The 16,273-nt window shown below is 34.1% G+C and overlaps 1 protein-coding gene across 1 annotated transcript in view; it reads right to left on the reverse strand.

Annotated features, from left to right (window-relative positions):
• Window positions 1–246: 246 nt before the first annotated feature.
• Window positions 247–16,273, reverse strand: part of LOC100373523 (voltage-dependent calcium channel type A subunit alpha-1-like) — a 90,553-nt gene continuing 74,526 nt past the window's right edge. The window contains exons 38-44 of the mRNA XM_085492202.1: window positions 15,376–15,548; window positions 14,734–14,866; window positions 12,726–12,815; window positions 11,112–11,177; window positions 8,143–9,753; window positions 6,971–7,046; window positions 247–4,555 (exon numbers count right to left, since the gene is read on the reverse strand). Of these exons, the coding sequence (XP_085348328.1) occupies window positions 3,648–4,555; window positions 6,971–7,046; window positions 8,143–9,753; window positions 11,112–11,177; window positions 12,726–12,815; window positions 14,734–14,866; window positions 15,376–15,548 (3,057 nt within the window). The 3' untranslated portion in view covers window positions 247–3,647. The remainder of the gene's footprint in view (window positions 4,556–6,970; window positions 7,047–8,142; window positions 9,754–11,111; window positions 11,178–12,725; window positions 12,816–14,733; window positions 14,867–15,375; window positions 15,549–16,273) is intronic.

Genomic DNA, 16,273 nt, shown 5'->3' on the forward strand with positions numbered 1-16,273 from the left:
TACATTAGTGAGAAATCGGCATGGACACGGACATGAATAAAAACAAAATGACCGCCAGTCGGCCATTTCGTTTGAATCTCGCAAAAATATGAAGCGCACCTTTTGAATATCTGATAATGTTAATTGTTTATATTATATTTTTGGCAAATTATATTTATTTATTTTTCTGCTTTATTGAACTGCAGTTTATTTTGTAAATAAAACGTCCACCCAACACTCCAGTACAATGACGACAAATACTCGTGGTTTCAAGTTCTTTAAAAAAACCAAAGCAATGGTATAATTTATTCCATCAATTTAATAAATAACATGACATTCTATTGACTTACAGAGCTGGAATTGAAGAAATGCGAGCAGAAAATTCTTTACATGAAAAAGTCCCTAGCCTAATCGTCTAACAGAATACTTTAGAAGTTTTCAATTTGGTTTAGATGGGTTTGCGAGATTCATACATAATTTGTTCCTTATAATATGAAGCACTTTCTCCATTGTAGAATATATCTTAACTAATTGGACAGTAAATCATAACTATTCTCTAATTACCGTCTCTACATTTTACATTTCAGTGACTGTTTATATAAAATTAACTTAATGGCAATAAGCAACACAAGAGGGAAATGTGTCTCGGAACGTGGATGTATAATGTCAACACCAGGAACTCATAGACGGAAACAAAATGTTCATTCTGTACATTCATTTCAAAGGCAAATTGACACCACTTCGTTAACTATGGTAATTACTCGTGTAAAACTTACAATCTACCGGCAATAGCGAGTTTAAAATAAGTAGCACAAGAATGAATTAATGTATAATTATCACTTCATTCAGACATTGTACTGTATTACTAAGAACTTGCCCATTCATAACCTGTATAAGAAAATACTGACCAATCATGGCCATCCTCTCGTTACTAGAATAACTGTACATATACAGTTTATATACAATGCAATACATCTTGAATCATTATTATTGTAATGTTAATATTTACAATACTGTTTTTTGCCTTTACTTCACCTTGTGTAATATAAGATATACTAGTGTACTTCTTCTAATACTCAGATTCACAATTACAATACAGAATGATTTTTGTTTGTCAGCTTCGTTCGGGCAATGTCTTACTGAAAGTAATTAGAACAATTCTGCAGCAGTCAAAGCCAGAAGCCTTATATTTAAATATGTAATAGAATTCGATCTAATGATTCATATATTTACACAAGATAAACCAAAGAGAATAGGAAATCAGAAAATATTGAAATACTGATTGCACATTACAGGTTTCGGTTCAAAACCACCTAGTTAACAATAGGGATGTTGTTAGTTGATCTTAAAGCGCGGTGGTCGTCGCGCAGCGCGTGTTCAAATTTCATGTAAATAAACAATGTAATTTACACGCGTTGTATACGTCGCTACGAGTCCCATATCGAACAGGACGCGGCACGACGACTGCCGCCCTTTAAGTTGTCAGCAGTCTCTAAACAGTCGTTCCAAATTCATTCTTTCTTTTTTAAAACAAATGTTCAGTAGTTAAAAAGTATATAGAGCATATGTAAAAGCAATATTTAAAAACAAACTGATCACACAACATGTGTGGATAATTTATTCACAATATCAAAGTGTGAATTTCAAAACCCATCAAGATGGGAGTGAGTAATCCATAGATATACAGAAAATGTGCTATGAATTGAGATCATTTCAAGCAGAACGTAATACTCTTCATGGTTCCAGTAAAAAAAATAGGATACTAATGTCCTATCTATGACTTAGATATAAAAAAAATGTGGGACGGCATTCCCAGTTTTAGAATCTTCTTCTCAAGTATGAATGACTTTGTCATGGTCGGATCTTCTGGCTCGCATTTCTTCCGGTATAAAGTGGTGATACAAGGATCAGCAGAAATAAAAAAACGAAGTTGGTACAGACAAAAGATGGGGAGATGATAAACAACAAATGGATTGTAAACACTACATTTTTGAAAAGTGTATACCTAACTACGATGGGCTTAAAAGTTATGTAAGATGGTGGAAATGTCAAATAGTACATAATTATCAATTTCTTAGCTCCATTGTATTAAAATGCATTGTAATTTTGAATTTAAGAACAGTGTACAGTGAGTGCATATGTGTATGTGTGTGAGTGATTCGTTTAAATTACATTAGAAATAAGATGGATGAATCAATTGATAATGACCTATCTAATTATTAAATTCTATTCGCTTACTATTGCACACTATATGGGTCAGGCAACATACAATGCTGGTCCAACTAGTTTTCCACTTGACATTTTAGTCTTCACAGTCTGGCATTTCTTTTAAAGTTTAAAATCGCTCATTTTAAAATTCAGAAATAGAAAAAAATAGCCCCCTATTTTTTTTATCATTTATTTTGATTAAACCTTCCTTCTATTTGCAGGGAAAACATGGCTTTCCAACATTCTAATCGTACTACCCTGTAAACTTACTTTAATGTCAGAAAAAGATGCAAAAAAGTTTATAAAATTGCCTTTTTGTCAATAAATTAGAATAAATTTTGAGAAAAATGTACAACCACCTGAATTTATATGGATACAGACAGACAATATTGTCTGTAAATAGCAATATAATATGCACATAAATTACAAGCATGAGTTAATGATCAAATCGCATTTTGCATAGTCCGTGAATCCATAAAAGGAAAAATAATAATAATAATAATAGCAAATAAACTGTACTCCAAAATCCTATGTTACATGACGGGTAACACAAAACTGTATGAATCAGACCCGCTGAAACTGAAGGAACTAAGCTAAATTATCAAAAAGGATGAAAAACAGCAGCAAATGTTCTGCATGGCAGTTTAGAGCTACCAACCTTTGATTTTCATTTTTGTAGTAAATATATTAAAAGCAATAACGAGCTGGAATTGTAGCACAAACCGTAAATGATATGGCTGCCATTTTGTATAGTTCATTGTATTAATACAGGAAAACAAAATAACGAAACATGGCTAATCTTCCAACAAATAATAAAAGTGTTTAACAGTAGGTACTAATAATACCAGACAAACTCAAAAAAATAAATTGCACTGGTTTGCTGGATTTTTGACACATTAATAAATACGGACTAGGAAGTTTATTTTCTACCTTAACCATTCTAGAGTATCTCTAGACACAACGCCCAACAATATTTATATACAAAAAAAGTGCTGATGTAACTGTAGGTGTCGCTGAAGTAAATTCAAATCTTATTTACATGGAAAATTCTTTTTATACCATTCTCACAATATTTTATTTTTATAGAAAAAATGTGTTACTTTTTTTTAACTCATGAAGAATAATACTCCAGTTGTTCCCCGGAAGTGAGCCATGTCATCTCAACCAATAAGTCAGTTGTATGTCAAGCCACATATAGATTCTTCAAAGAGTTTTCTTTTTTTTTAAACAAAGTCAGGCATATGTTGATGAGCACGGGTAGACATATTGCTGTCACAACAGCGTCAAATTCTGTAACACAAAATCAGCATTACATCTTTGTGGCAGAGAACTTTGTTGACAAACCGACAGCAGGGACCAATATCGACACAAGCAAGCAACAAGTTTTGGCATTAAATAAGTCACATTATTTTCTTGTTTTTTATGTTTCTGTACAGGGAAATGGATATTTGCTGCAGCAACTAATACCAATCCTCTTCATCAGAGTCTGTGTGTCCTGTTACACCTGCACTACCACTACTATGGCCACTACGTGTACGTCCAGGGCCACGTGATCGTGCCTGTCCAGGTTGTTGAGGTGGGCTGTAATTTGGCACACCATGCCCCCTACCTCGATCCTGTTGCGTTCCTGATAATCCGTTTGGAACACGAGGAGTCATTGAACTATGCCGACTAGGTGTCGGTGGCAGTGGTTGTCTTGCTGCAGCTTCATAAGGAGGTGGCACATCACTATGATGTCTATAAGTTTCATCCATGTAACGTGCCCTCTCAGGTGATCGGCTTGATCCACTATAATGTGGACTTCTACCTTCACTTTTTGTAGGAGATGTTCTTAGAGTATTCCTCTTAGATGGGCTGAGGTCCCTTTCTCTCGATCCTGATAGTTTACGTGGTGGCTGTGGTGATGTTGGTCGTGATCTTGGTAATTGTCCCATAGGAGGAGACTGTATGGAAGAAGCTGAGAGAGTAAGTTCCCTTGCACGTTGTGGGTCAATATCAGTTGGCAATGCTGGCAATTTTCTTCCTGTTCCTTTCTTTGGAGATGCAGTACTTCCATTTGGGTCATGTGAGGGACGTCTACGAATAGGACTAGGACTAGGGCTCCTTCCCGATCTTAAATTAGGAGGAAGTCCTACTCCACTACTTGATCTTGATCTACCTCTCTCTGGTGTTCGAAATTCTGGTGGTGTACTTTCGGGTGTAGCATGTGGAGGACTCCTAATCTTTGGTTCCTGGCTTTGTCTAAGTAAATCATCAGTAATGGGTCGAAGATGATCGTCTCTTCTGTGCTGCATTAGATCTGGGGAACCAGGGATTAGTCGTGGATCAGCCGATTGTCTATAGGGTGGGGGATATTCTGATAACCTCCCTAGAGAAATTCAGATTAAAGAATGTTAGAATTGTGTACAATAGTAAATATGTCATCAGCAGTAATTAACTATTTAAGCTCTTTCACTGACATCAAGTCCATAACAGTTTGATTATTTGCTTGGTGAACTCTGCATCTACTATTATATCATTACATAATGAATAAAGTTTCAGTTATTTCAGATAGAAAAAGATTGGTTTCCTTCAAAACCAAACATTTTTGAAAACAAGACAATACCCTAATTTTGGAGTTATGGAAATAATTTATGTAATAACATAACTGTAGTAAACAGACAATATTCAAACTTTGTAAATGTGATGAGAGAGCTAAATAAATTCTACTCACACTGCTGATAACAATTATGTGCAATTTAACAAGGTTTAATCATGCTATAAAGTCAAAACATTGGTAAGCACCAGGTACAGCTTGGATGCAGGGAACTATAATATTGCAACAGTACATTTGAATTAAATTAACTTCAAAGCATTAACTTCAAAGTTAATTCATATTGAATGTCACAATCGCTCTTACAAATTCTCATTTTAATTTCCCGACAATAATAAGTAACAGCTAAAAATAAATTTCCCAGAATTGGCGAAATTGTTTTTAGAAACAAAAATTGATCTGCTCAATAAATTCAATGCTAATGAACTTATATTATATACAGCACTCATATATCTAATATTATTCATAAATAGAAACATATGTATTATTGACTATTTAACAAGCAGCTAGTTGGCTGATATAGATTCGCTGTTTCAGAACCATACTGAGAGAGGAATATCAAATTAATCAGTCAAGCCATTTTTTGAGGTTACCAACAGTAACAAAATAATCTGATAAAAGAATGAATTTGGCCATCGAATGTACCTGCATGTGTCAAAAAATATTTTGTTACCAAAAAAATTAGAGAATTGAAGGTCCATCCTAGATACCTGCATATACAAAGGCTAGTTGTTTTTAACATGGTGGTAAAAATAAAAAGAATGTCCAGGAATATTCACTAAAACTAACTAGAGAATTGAAAGAAATATTGAAGCAATTTGGTACAAACTTAAGAAATTACAAATAAAATATCAAAGCAATCAGACGAGCCGATTTGAAGGTATTGTTGCAAAATAAACGAATCTGAGTTAGAACTACCAAAGTACATTCGGAGTAACTAACCCCATACAGCTGACGGTTTTGAAGAAGAGGCCGAAAATGAAAAGTTGACGATGACAGACGATCAAGTAGTATTAATAGCTCCGCTTGACTTTGTCAACAGCAGAGCTAAAAAAAAAGTTCATGCGAGTATGGCAACAATATTCTGAAAGTATGACATACCCACCACCATTAAGAAAGATATGCTGTGTAACATTCCAAATGTTCATGTGATAAAATCATGCATATTTATTTTATATCATAGTGATGAGTGTATATCACCATGCTTAAATAACTGTTCACAATCAACACTAAACATATTCCACATTGTCTTGGCTAACATTGGTGTAGGGAAAATCGAATTTAGAGTATATGTAATTGCACTGTTGATTCACAGAATACAATTAGTTTAAGATGAAGAATTAACATGCAATCCATTATTATCTGAGATTTGTGTATTACACGAGAGGTCAAACGCAGATTGTTCATTCAATATGTATACATACGTTTTAGTTATTTGCTCAGACACATTTTTAAATACAAATTTTTATTACACAAATAACAAATCTGATTATCAAACTATTCCCACATTTACAAAACAAATCAATACGATATGGATAATCTTGGATATTTTTTTTAAAAGTTATTCAATTTATCATAAATTTAAATAGATGCTATTCATACTGTACCAAAAAATTATAATAATAATGTGTTTATCAAAGCCCAACTACATGGCCTGGATAAACAAAACATTTAACTCAACTTGTTTCAATTGTGGGACGAGTTTAAATAAGATAATTTCCCCCCATTCATGATACCTATACTGTCAGTAAAATCCAGTTCCTTCAGATCAAGACTGAAGTTACCTGAAAAATGGCATCAAATAACATGCGTAGGTTAGAAAAGCAGAAAGATACCACACAGATAGAGAAAAACCCTTGATGAAATGCCCAGAGGTGGAAGATTTGTGGTGTCAAGTGAGAGAAGCATAATATGACAAGATGTTTTGAATGATGATGACTGTCAGCAAGTACAATAGTTGCATAGTGGTGCCGAGATAGAAACATTGTACATTGGAGTTTGTTAGTATAATGCAGAAAAATTAGTTGGTTAAACTTGATCAGAATCAAAAGTAGAGAATATAGAGTCACCGATTTTATGTTTTCTGCACATTTTCTGTCAATATTAGCTTACCCACCAGATACACATGCCACAAACTGTAACTTCTGGTCATTTAATTCATGAGATTCCAGAGGTTTGTGAAGAAACTACCTGCTCCTGTACTAGTATCACCACCCTGTTGACTGCCCTGATCATGCGATGCTCTTCTCTGAGGTAGATCACTGTCCTGGTGATTGCAAAAACAGATTTGGGGAAAGATTAATTAATGCAGATTCGATTTGATTAGCAGTGAGAAGAATTGAAGTACATCTAAGGCATGTGAATGACAGCTGAAAAAAGTACAAAGTTGAATATTCAACAGGTATAAATACATAACCCATGCTATACAGCTGAATACAACTATACAAACAGTGATATATTCTTCTCAATCTCATTCAAATATACATTTCCATATAGAGAAAAAAATTGGAAAAAAAAACTATTGTGAGATGTATGCAGTTCACTGTGATGTTCTCATGCCATGTGTATGTGGGATGCTTAATGTGCCAACATTTGCCCATGAGTTATATATAACGGTGGCATGTCTTCAAATAATACAGCATTAGAAATACTTTTTGGTTAGACTAGCTGCTTATCTTGCCAAGATTATGTTACATTCAAGCAATATTGTCTTGTAAAAATATATGAAGATGTTTCACAATTATGAAACATCAGGGCAAAAATTGCTCTATTAAAAGTAGCTGCTGGTCCCACCTAGAGCATACAACATTTGGGCCATATTTGTTTCATCTTGAAACTGTACAATGGGAAATAATAATGGCACTATTGACAACTGTTTAATTGCACAGTGACAGCGAATGTTGGCACAGAAACATGTGATGTATGTGACTGCTTGCTTCGTTTTGACATGTGCAAGCACAGTTTTCTGGATAATCGAGGGTGAGGAAGCTGTACGAGTGGGTGAGAGGCGCACATGATGATGAGATGGAAATGAACATGAATAGTGAACATAAAGTGGTTGATTACAACAACAAAGCAATGCATGACTAGAAGAGTGCGTGATCACTTCTAGATGCTTGGAGAATAGAAAATTTAAATAATCAAAATTAGAATAACTATAATGAAAAAAATTGATGGTTAAAATATGTAATACTTTAAAACAAATCAAATATCACACGAAACAAAAAATACGTCAAAAGGGTGCATAAAACACTGGATGTTTAATATAAAGTAACACAAATATCAAAATAATTAAATCACATCAAACAAAAATGTCAAAAACCAAAGTACTAGTAACTGATGATTGCTTAAATCCATTTCACCTTGTTGTTGGTGTTGGTAGTGTAAGGTGGATTCCTTTTCCGTTGTTGGTCCCGTAGTTCAATCTTTTCAAGTTCAAGTCTCTCCTTTGTCTGCAGACTTTTAGATTTACGGCTTGAGCTCCTACCCCTACTGTCCTGATCTAAAGAACTAGAATCTGGTTCTTGGTACCTCTCCTCTTCCCTTAATGTCTCTAATTCAGTCATTTGAATACTTTTTCTCTGTCTACCCGACACCCTTGGTGACTCCCCTTTCTTTTTAGAATAATTTCTATCTTTCTCAGAATCTTTGTCATACTCTCTGTATTTACTACCCTCCCTAGATCTTCTATCTACAGATAAATTTTCAGTTGTGTCAAGTTTTTCTTCTATTCGCTCTAGACTGCTTTGTCGATAATGTGTCTTCTCTCTTGGAGGTCCCTGACTACTTCTTCTGGGATGGTCATAACTAACATCTTCCCGGGAACCCCTTCTACTCCCAGAACTTTCAGAATGTCTACTATCTCTCCTATGACGTCGGTTATCAGCATCAAGCAGCCTTTCATCAACTGGAGTTAAACGTGGATTACTTCTATCTGCAGCATCTAATCTTTCTTGACTAGATCTTCTATCAGGTCTATCCAACCTTTCTTGACTAATCCTATCTATACGTTCTTGACTACACCTTTTATCCAATCTATCTTGACTTGATCTTCTATCTAATCGTTCTAGACTACTTCTATCAAACAATTCCTGACTGGACCTTTTATCAATATGCTCCTGACTAGATCTTTTATCTCGACTGCTTTTTCTATCTAGTTTTTCCTGACTATGTCTGTCTGACCGATCCATCTGTCTATCTAACCAATCTAATCGATCTACACTAGATCTATCTAATTTATCTTGACTGATTCTTTTATCATACCTATCTTGACTGGATGTTCGGTACATACTGTCTTGATTACGTCTTGCATCCATTCTTTCTAAACTATGACGTCCATCCACTTTTTCTAAACTAGCCCTCCTTTCAAGCCTATCCCAACTCGCACTTCTGTTTTCCATTCGTCTAGTAGAGTCAGTCATATCTTGACTGACCTTTCTTACTGGTCCAGGTTCTGTACAATATTTACCATCATACTCGTCCTGCCCAGATGGTTGAGCAGTTGCTCCTCTCCTATCTAAACTAACATCATATTTCATTCTATCTTGACTAAGTCTATGCTCTGGACTACCTCTACTGATTTTTCTCTGCCTTTCATTCCTAAAACTACCATGATAGACACTCTTTTCTCTTTGGATCCAAGACTCTTTCTGAAAAAGCCTGTCATAATCAGGCATTTCATATCCTTCTTCAGAGTACTCAGAATACACACTGGATCTTCTTCGCTCCCCCATGTTATAATGTAACTCATCATAAAGGCTGGGTTTTCCCACTTGGCCACTTTTGGAGCTCAAGCCGTAACCATGAGTGTGTTTAGAGCTAGTGTCCTGTGTTCTATTTTGATCAGGGCCTAAATGCCCAACAGAATTCATGTACTGATAGTTAATAGAATTCATTTCTTTGGTAGTCAGCTTTGTCTTCCCATAATTTCCCATGTGTTTATTGGTATGATGGTAAGCATTGCCTGCAATAGTCTGCTCCGATCAAGGTGTGCATGGAAAATGGTAGTGAAAAAATAAAGCCATGATTTAGCATGTGATTAAATGAACAGTGCAGGGAAGTTAATTGTTAACCACTCCTACCAATATGGCCATGTACTAATTTACAATCATGCAACAGAATGGTAAGCATGCTGATTTTTATACAGCAGAAATAATCCAAATTTTAAATTGGGGAATGCAATGTTTAATATCAAATGATCATCCTAGCAAGGATTAGGGATGTGTTTCAATCAAATGGTGTTACATACAATCACAGGGGGACAATTGTCTTGATCTATTGATTTTATCTTTATTTTATGTTCACAAACTTGTGACTGGTGTAGTGAATTCTATATGGGTAGTAGGAGTGGCAACCCCCTGACTGAGAAAACAAACACCACACCAAAAGGGAAACTGTGACAGCATGAGCAGATGAAAGAGATAGAGGAGTAGGTAAAAAAGCAGGTCCGGTAAGATCATATGGTTAAAGAACATGCAGGAAGAAAAGCTTTAAATAGATAAATTAAGGAAAACTGTTCAGTGTTAGATGTCAGTAAGGTAAGAAAAATAACAGTTATATTCATTCCAGTGTTCAGTATTTTGAAACCATGTTGTATGTATGAAACCCCACACGACTACCAGAAATATGAAAAGCTAACTAAGGGATGATTCACAGACTATTGAATATAAATCATGTATGATGTCAATAATATTTTATGTATTCCGCATAGACACAGGAACCAACTCGGTTAAAAACTGTTAGGGACATTCTGCACATTAATGCTGGTTCAAAAAACATTTTGCTGCTGGCACACTATATTGAACACACGGAACATTGTCTGAACGCTGCCTGGAACACTTTTAACATTATTTGAACAAGGAATGAATACAGCTGGTATATTAGTAAGTGTTACAGACCTAAGTATCAGTATTAAAATAAGTACAAAAATGTATGGTTGCTTGTTGTTTGAGTATGAACAAAAGTATAAATATTAATGAGGAAATTCTGTTAATCTAAATATACATATCAAAATATGAAAATACATTTAAAAATAAACAAAAGTAAAATACAATAATTCATAGAAAAACAAAAAAAAATACAAAGAATCACTGACAAATTTACAAACTGGTATACAATATTCACAACTTGTCTTGAATGTACAATGTACAATTATGCAGATCGGGTTAAAAGTTACATACAATGAGTACATCTATAAAATAGATTTATTACCTATAGTATCTACATGCGAAAAGTAGCTTTTAATCTTGCTTCAAAAATGGCCATTCAATGCCACTGACGAAATTTAAGTGATGCTAAACCAGGTATATATTAAATGATTGCTATACACTACCTGAGATTTGTCCCTGTCTGCCCTGGCTCCACTCTCTGGATCCCGTTGTCTCAGCTCAATGCCCGGCTATAAAGGAGGAAGGTTATAGATATCAGAAATAATGCTAAAGGTCAGTCTGCAGAATTACGCAAGCCAGCAAACAAATGATGTGTGCACACAATCAAACTCTGAGGAATATACTCAACTTTAAAAACAAAACGTCAACCAAATACAGTGTAGGTAAGTGTGTATTCAAACTGAAAAAACTGAACTTGAAAATAATTGTCAACCAAACAGATGTGTGTGTAATTAAACTCAACTTTGAAGAATTGTCAACCAAACAGATACGAGTGTAATTAAACTCAACTTTGAAGAATTGTCAACCAAACAGATTTGTATTTAATTAAACTCAACTTTAAAGAATTGTCAACCAAACAGATATGTGTGTGTGTAATTAAACTCAACTTTGAAGAATCGGCAACCAAACAGATATGAGTGTAATTAAACCCAAGTTTAAAGAATTGTCAAGAAACAGATATTTGTGTAATTAAACTCAACTTTGAAGAATCGGCAACCAAACAGATATGAGTGTAATTAAACTCAACTTTAAAGAATTGTCAAGAAACAGATATGAGTGTAATTAAACTCCACTTGAAAAGAATTGTCAACCAAACAGATATGTGTGTAATTAAACTCAACTTTAAAGAATCGGCAACCAAACAGATATGAGTGTAATTAAACTCAACTTTAAAGAATCGAACAGATGTGTGTTCAATCAAACACTGTTTGCGTGGCATAAATTTGTCAATCAAATTGATATGTGTGTGTGTGTGTAGTCAAACAAAGTTTGAGTAATACACTCAAGTTGAAAGGATGTTAAAACATTTCTATAATCAGAGTATAATGTACATAAATTTTATATTTAAATCTTATAAACTTGTACCCTAATGGATGATATATGAGAAATCCTCTCTACATTAGAAAACAGACGTACAAGTTACTGATCGCTCATATAAGATATTCTACATTCCTCATGCGAGTATAGATTGCATCTTTCAGGCACAGCACTTGCACCAACACTTTATAATAATAATAATAATACAATTCTTATTCATATGCAATACAATAATAAAGTTATAAACGTTTAAATAATCTACCTAAAGTTGCTGAGGTAAACCTTAATAACCCACCACCATATAATTCTACAGAGATAGCAGCATATAATGGGTTGAAGATCAGAAATCAATAAACGAGTTTTGTGATTGTTCTGACCTTCTGTTACTCCCATATAGTCCCGTATGTATGCAAGGATACACGTCAATGGGACGATAAGCAATTAACAGCATTTTAAAGAAGGAAAACTAGGCTACACTAAGTATTAATGCCACCTTTGAAGTTGTTGCTCTCTGGATAAGATAGAACTAGGAAAGGCAGCAGCCACTGAGGCAAAGGATGGATGACTCAAACATGCTTTTTAAATAGATCGATTATACCCTGATATTTGTTATTCATGTAAGACATTATTACTAATCTAAACATTAGCATTGAAAGGATACAGGGCATGGAATAGGAGGTCAGTAGACGTTAGGGAAGGCAATAATAATGTAAAAAATAAAATGTTAGAATGGGGTATACCTCATCTGGAAAATATTGGTAGGGTCCGTCTATCCCTGAATGTGATTCAGCAAAGTTGGAATGTAAGGAGATGCCGTCCACCAAAGAATCCTATGTATTGCATAATCATGGTACCACAGACGCAGAACAATATATCACATGCAAAACACAGTAATGACAACATAGAGAGAGAAAAAAAACATATAACATGCAAAATCAAACTTTTATAAAATGAAATATATAGCATATTTGTCAACACTGGTTTGTGTGGAGAAATTGGGGAATTTTATTGAAATGTATTGAGATCTTTTCTTTGCTGTCAGAATTGACAATTCTCATTGAATTTTAAAATGAATAAGGAGGTAATGTGGATAACCAAGTATTTTTTTGCATGATAATTAAACATTAATTAATTTTAAACATTGCTTTAAAAATACTTAAGTTATCCACAGAAAACTATTATGAACTTTATACATCATATCCGCTGGCTCTCTGACATGTTTAAAATGATAAAAACCAGTGAGAACAAACAGTGATATGAACAAATATAAATCAGATTAAATACCAATACTGTACAGTGAAAACTTAGACCATTAAAACGTGCATTCGTAATGGTAATAATACAACATGCAGGGTATAGGAGTGTGATCAAAGCAAGCAATGGTAGAAATAGGATAGGCAGGATAGGATTCAATAATCTACTTTCATTTTCACCTTTATCTTTCTCAATTTTTATGGATTCAATTTTAAAATGTATGCTTCTGGCCCCACAAAAAATGTTGCTTCAGTTTTGCAAAAAAAAACATTGGTTGATGATAACTTAAAATGCAAGTCATGTTCTTACTTATTTGCTAGTTTACCAGCTAAGCAAAAATATATAAAAATTCGATTTTCAAATGTACATGAAAAACTTTTTCATGGGGCCTTTAGCAACAACTATTTTCAACATGCTGTATTATGGTAATGACTAGCCTGGGATAACATTTTTGCATGCCATTGATGCATATACAGGTTTGCATTCCCTAGATGGCTATATGGAAGGTAGGCTCACATTGGACTGACTGAATGAATGATGGGAGACTACATTTTGTATAACCTAACTGTTTCAACACATATCACAGGCAGATGACCACAAGGCCGTCCATGCAATGTCCAAACACAATGCCTCCCACAGATATGCCCTCACACATTTCAGTGGGATTTTGTGAGTTGTATGGGAGCCATTGTGATATAACCTTGTGAAGCAGAATCGTTCTCTTATATGCAATATTGATTTATCTTGGAGTAGTCTCACACAATTTTTGTGATGACAACTTGAGGGAACACCAGAGGTGTTGAGCCAAGGTGAGTGTGATGACAATATTTATTTCCCATTATTTCTACATTTATGAATAAAATGAGATGGCTAATACCATAAAATAAACAGGGTGTAAACGTTGAAATATGTTTAATCATGTGTTGAATATTTATAGAATGTAGGTATTTCCATATTGAAAATAAGTACCATTTTATTGACGCAGTTTAGAATTAATGCAATTTTTCGATTATATGGTACCTTTAGCAACAACTTGTATATGTGAAATATTCTCAGGCCTTTCGTATAATATTTTCAATTTCCTACAATATAGAACCCTAGGTCCTTCCAGGCATAGGGATACTCTCCTGGGTCTATTACTAGGTTTGGATTTAGATTTAGCTACAAATACTACCCTCTTATGATGAATCACAAATTTGTCAATTGTCATACTAAAGTAAACCGTATAAGTGTATATAGCAGTTTATCTCAATTTGTTACATGAGTCGGATAAATATCGTAAACAAATTGAAAATTAACCAAGATTAAAAAAGCAATGTAATATTTGCCACTGTGGCTTGAACTATTTATACTCTTAGCCCACAAACCCAATGAATTTTTTTCGAAATGGCTACTAGATTATTAAAGAATATGTTGTTTGGTCATTAAATTACAGGTATCAAACATTCATCTCGTCTTTTGCTAAAACTATCTACTAGATAGTAGTACACTTACCTGAGAACTCTCAGGGACTTCCTTAGTAGGACGACGTGGTGATTTACTGCGACTACGTCTAAAGATGCTAAGAGATCTCCACCCAAGACGATCATTATTAGGTGGCTCTGTGGGTGGTGGTTCTTTATCAAGGCTTCAAAAAAAGTTAGAAAAAAGCATTTTTATTATTAATGTGTTGATGATAATAAGAAATAATAGCAACAGTTTATAATAATGTATTACCATGGTTATGATAGTACACAACATGATTTTATCATAGAAGCAGAACATATGTGAATATCAACACCTGTAGTTAGTGTTTCAGCACAAAGTGGAGTGGTCCATCATCATGCAGTATTGTATATCAATATATTTGGTGTGTACATTTTGATGATTTTAACCTTTCACAAAATGTCTAGCCAAAGTTTTTCTGAGACCAAATTTTAACAAGTTGTCATGAATCATCAGATCATATATATATGCATTGTTTGAGGTAGACAAATGCAGTACATGTAGAAATAATTTACTACATTGCAAGACGTTGTGTTGATATGTTTATTGTCCTGTCTTCAGGCACTATGACAGTACTTTGTAGTATTTTCAAAATAATGCAACACAATGTTTAAATATGTTATGTACTGAGAATCAAAACTACATTCTTACCTATGTGTAGATCCTGGTAAACTCTCTTTTCTATTCCACTCACTAAAACCACCATCAGATCCTGAACTAACACTATGTCTATCTTTGTCTTTCTCGCCATCTTCTAATTGATTTAGGCTAGTATTGGAATGTCTAACAGCACCAATTAAGCGACGGAATAAAGATGGTGGCCGCTACAAAGAAATACAACATATTAACCAATCAAAAGTCAGTAAATCAGCGGGGGCTAGAAAGAAGATTAGATCTATCTAAATTCATGCAGATTTAAAACATGCAGAGTTCTATCAAGTGCAAAGTGAAGTAGATACTCTTCATGATATGACGCGGCACACCAATGCTGTAATCCATGGGCCCTTTCACTAAAAAAATGACATCTCTTTTAACGCTATTAGGCAGTAATTCATTGTTTCTTCTTGGACTAATTTAAAAGTTTCTACAAAAGTACAATAATTTTTAATATTTTTATCCATGTTTTTGAAAGCATTCTATTCAAGCAGAGAAAAATATCGCTTTCAAGTATTCTTGGATTCACTTTTAAAAATAACCACAAAATCAACAACAATCACATTAATAAGTAAATAATACTTCATTAGTAGAACCACAAGGGGAGGGGTAGCTTTAAACAAAAAATATAACATAACTCTTAATATGCATACATACAGTTTACACCAATACAATTTTTTTATACATCCCCTGTCCTTGTCAAAACAGTGAACTTTTTTTTCCACAAAGTAACAGCATCATATGAAGCTGACGATGAGCTCAAGGAGGTATTTTCCATAAGAGATAAGTGAGGAACCGTGGAAATGATCAAGTTCTAGAGGAATGCTTAGGATAAGAGTCATGGATGGGGAAAAAATTGTATTTATTACCTTGTACAAAACTTAATTATAGGAAT

The sequence above is a fragment of the Saccoglossus kowalevskii genome, chromosome 17, assembly GCF_978046115.1.
Source record: "Saccoglossus kowalevskii chromosome 17, keSacKowa6.1, whole genome shotgun sequence".
Taxonomy (NCBI): Eukaryota; Metazoa; Hemichordata; class Enteropneusta; family Harrimaniidae; genus Saccoglossus; species Saccoglossus kowalevskii.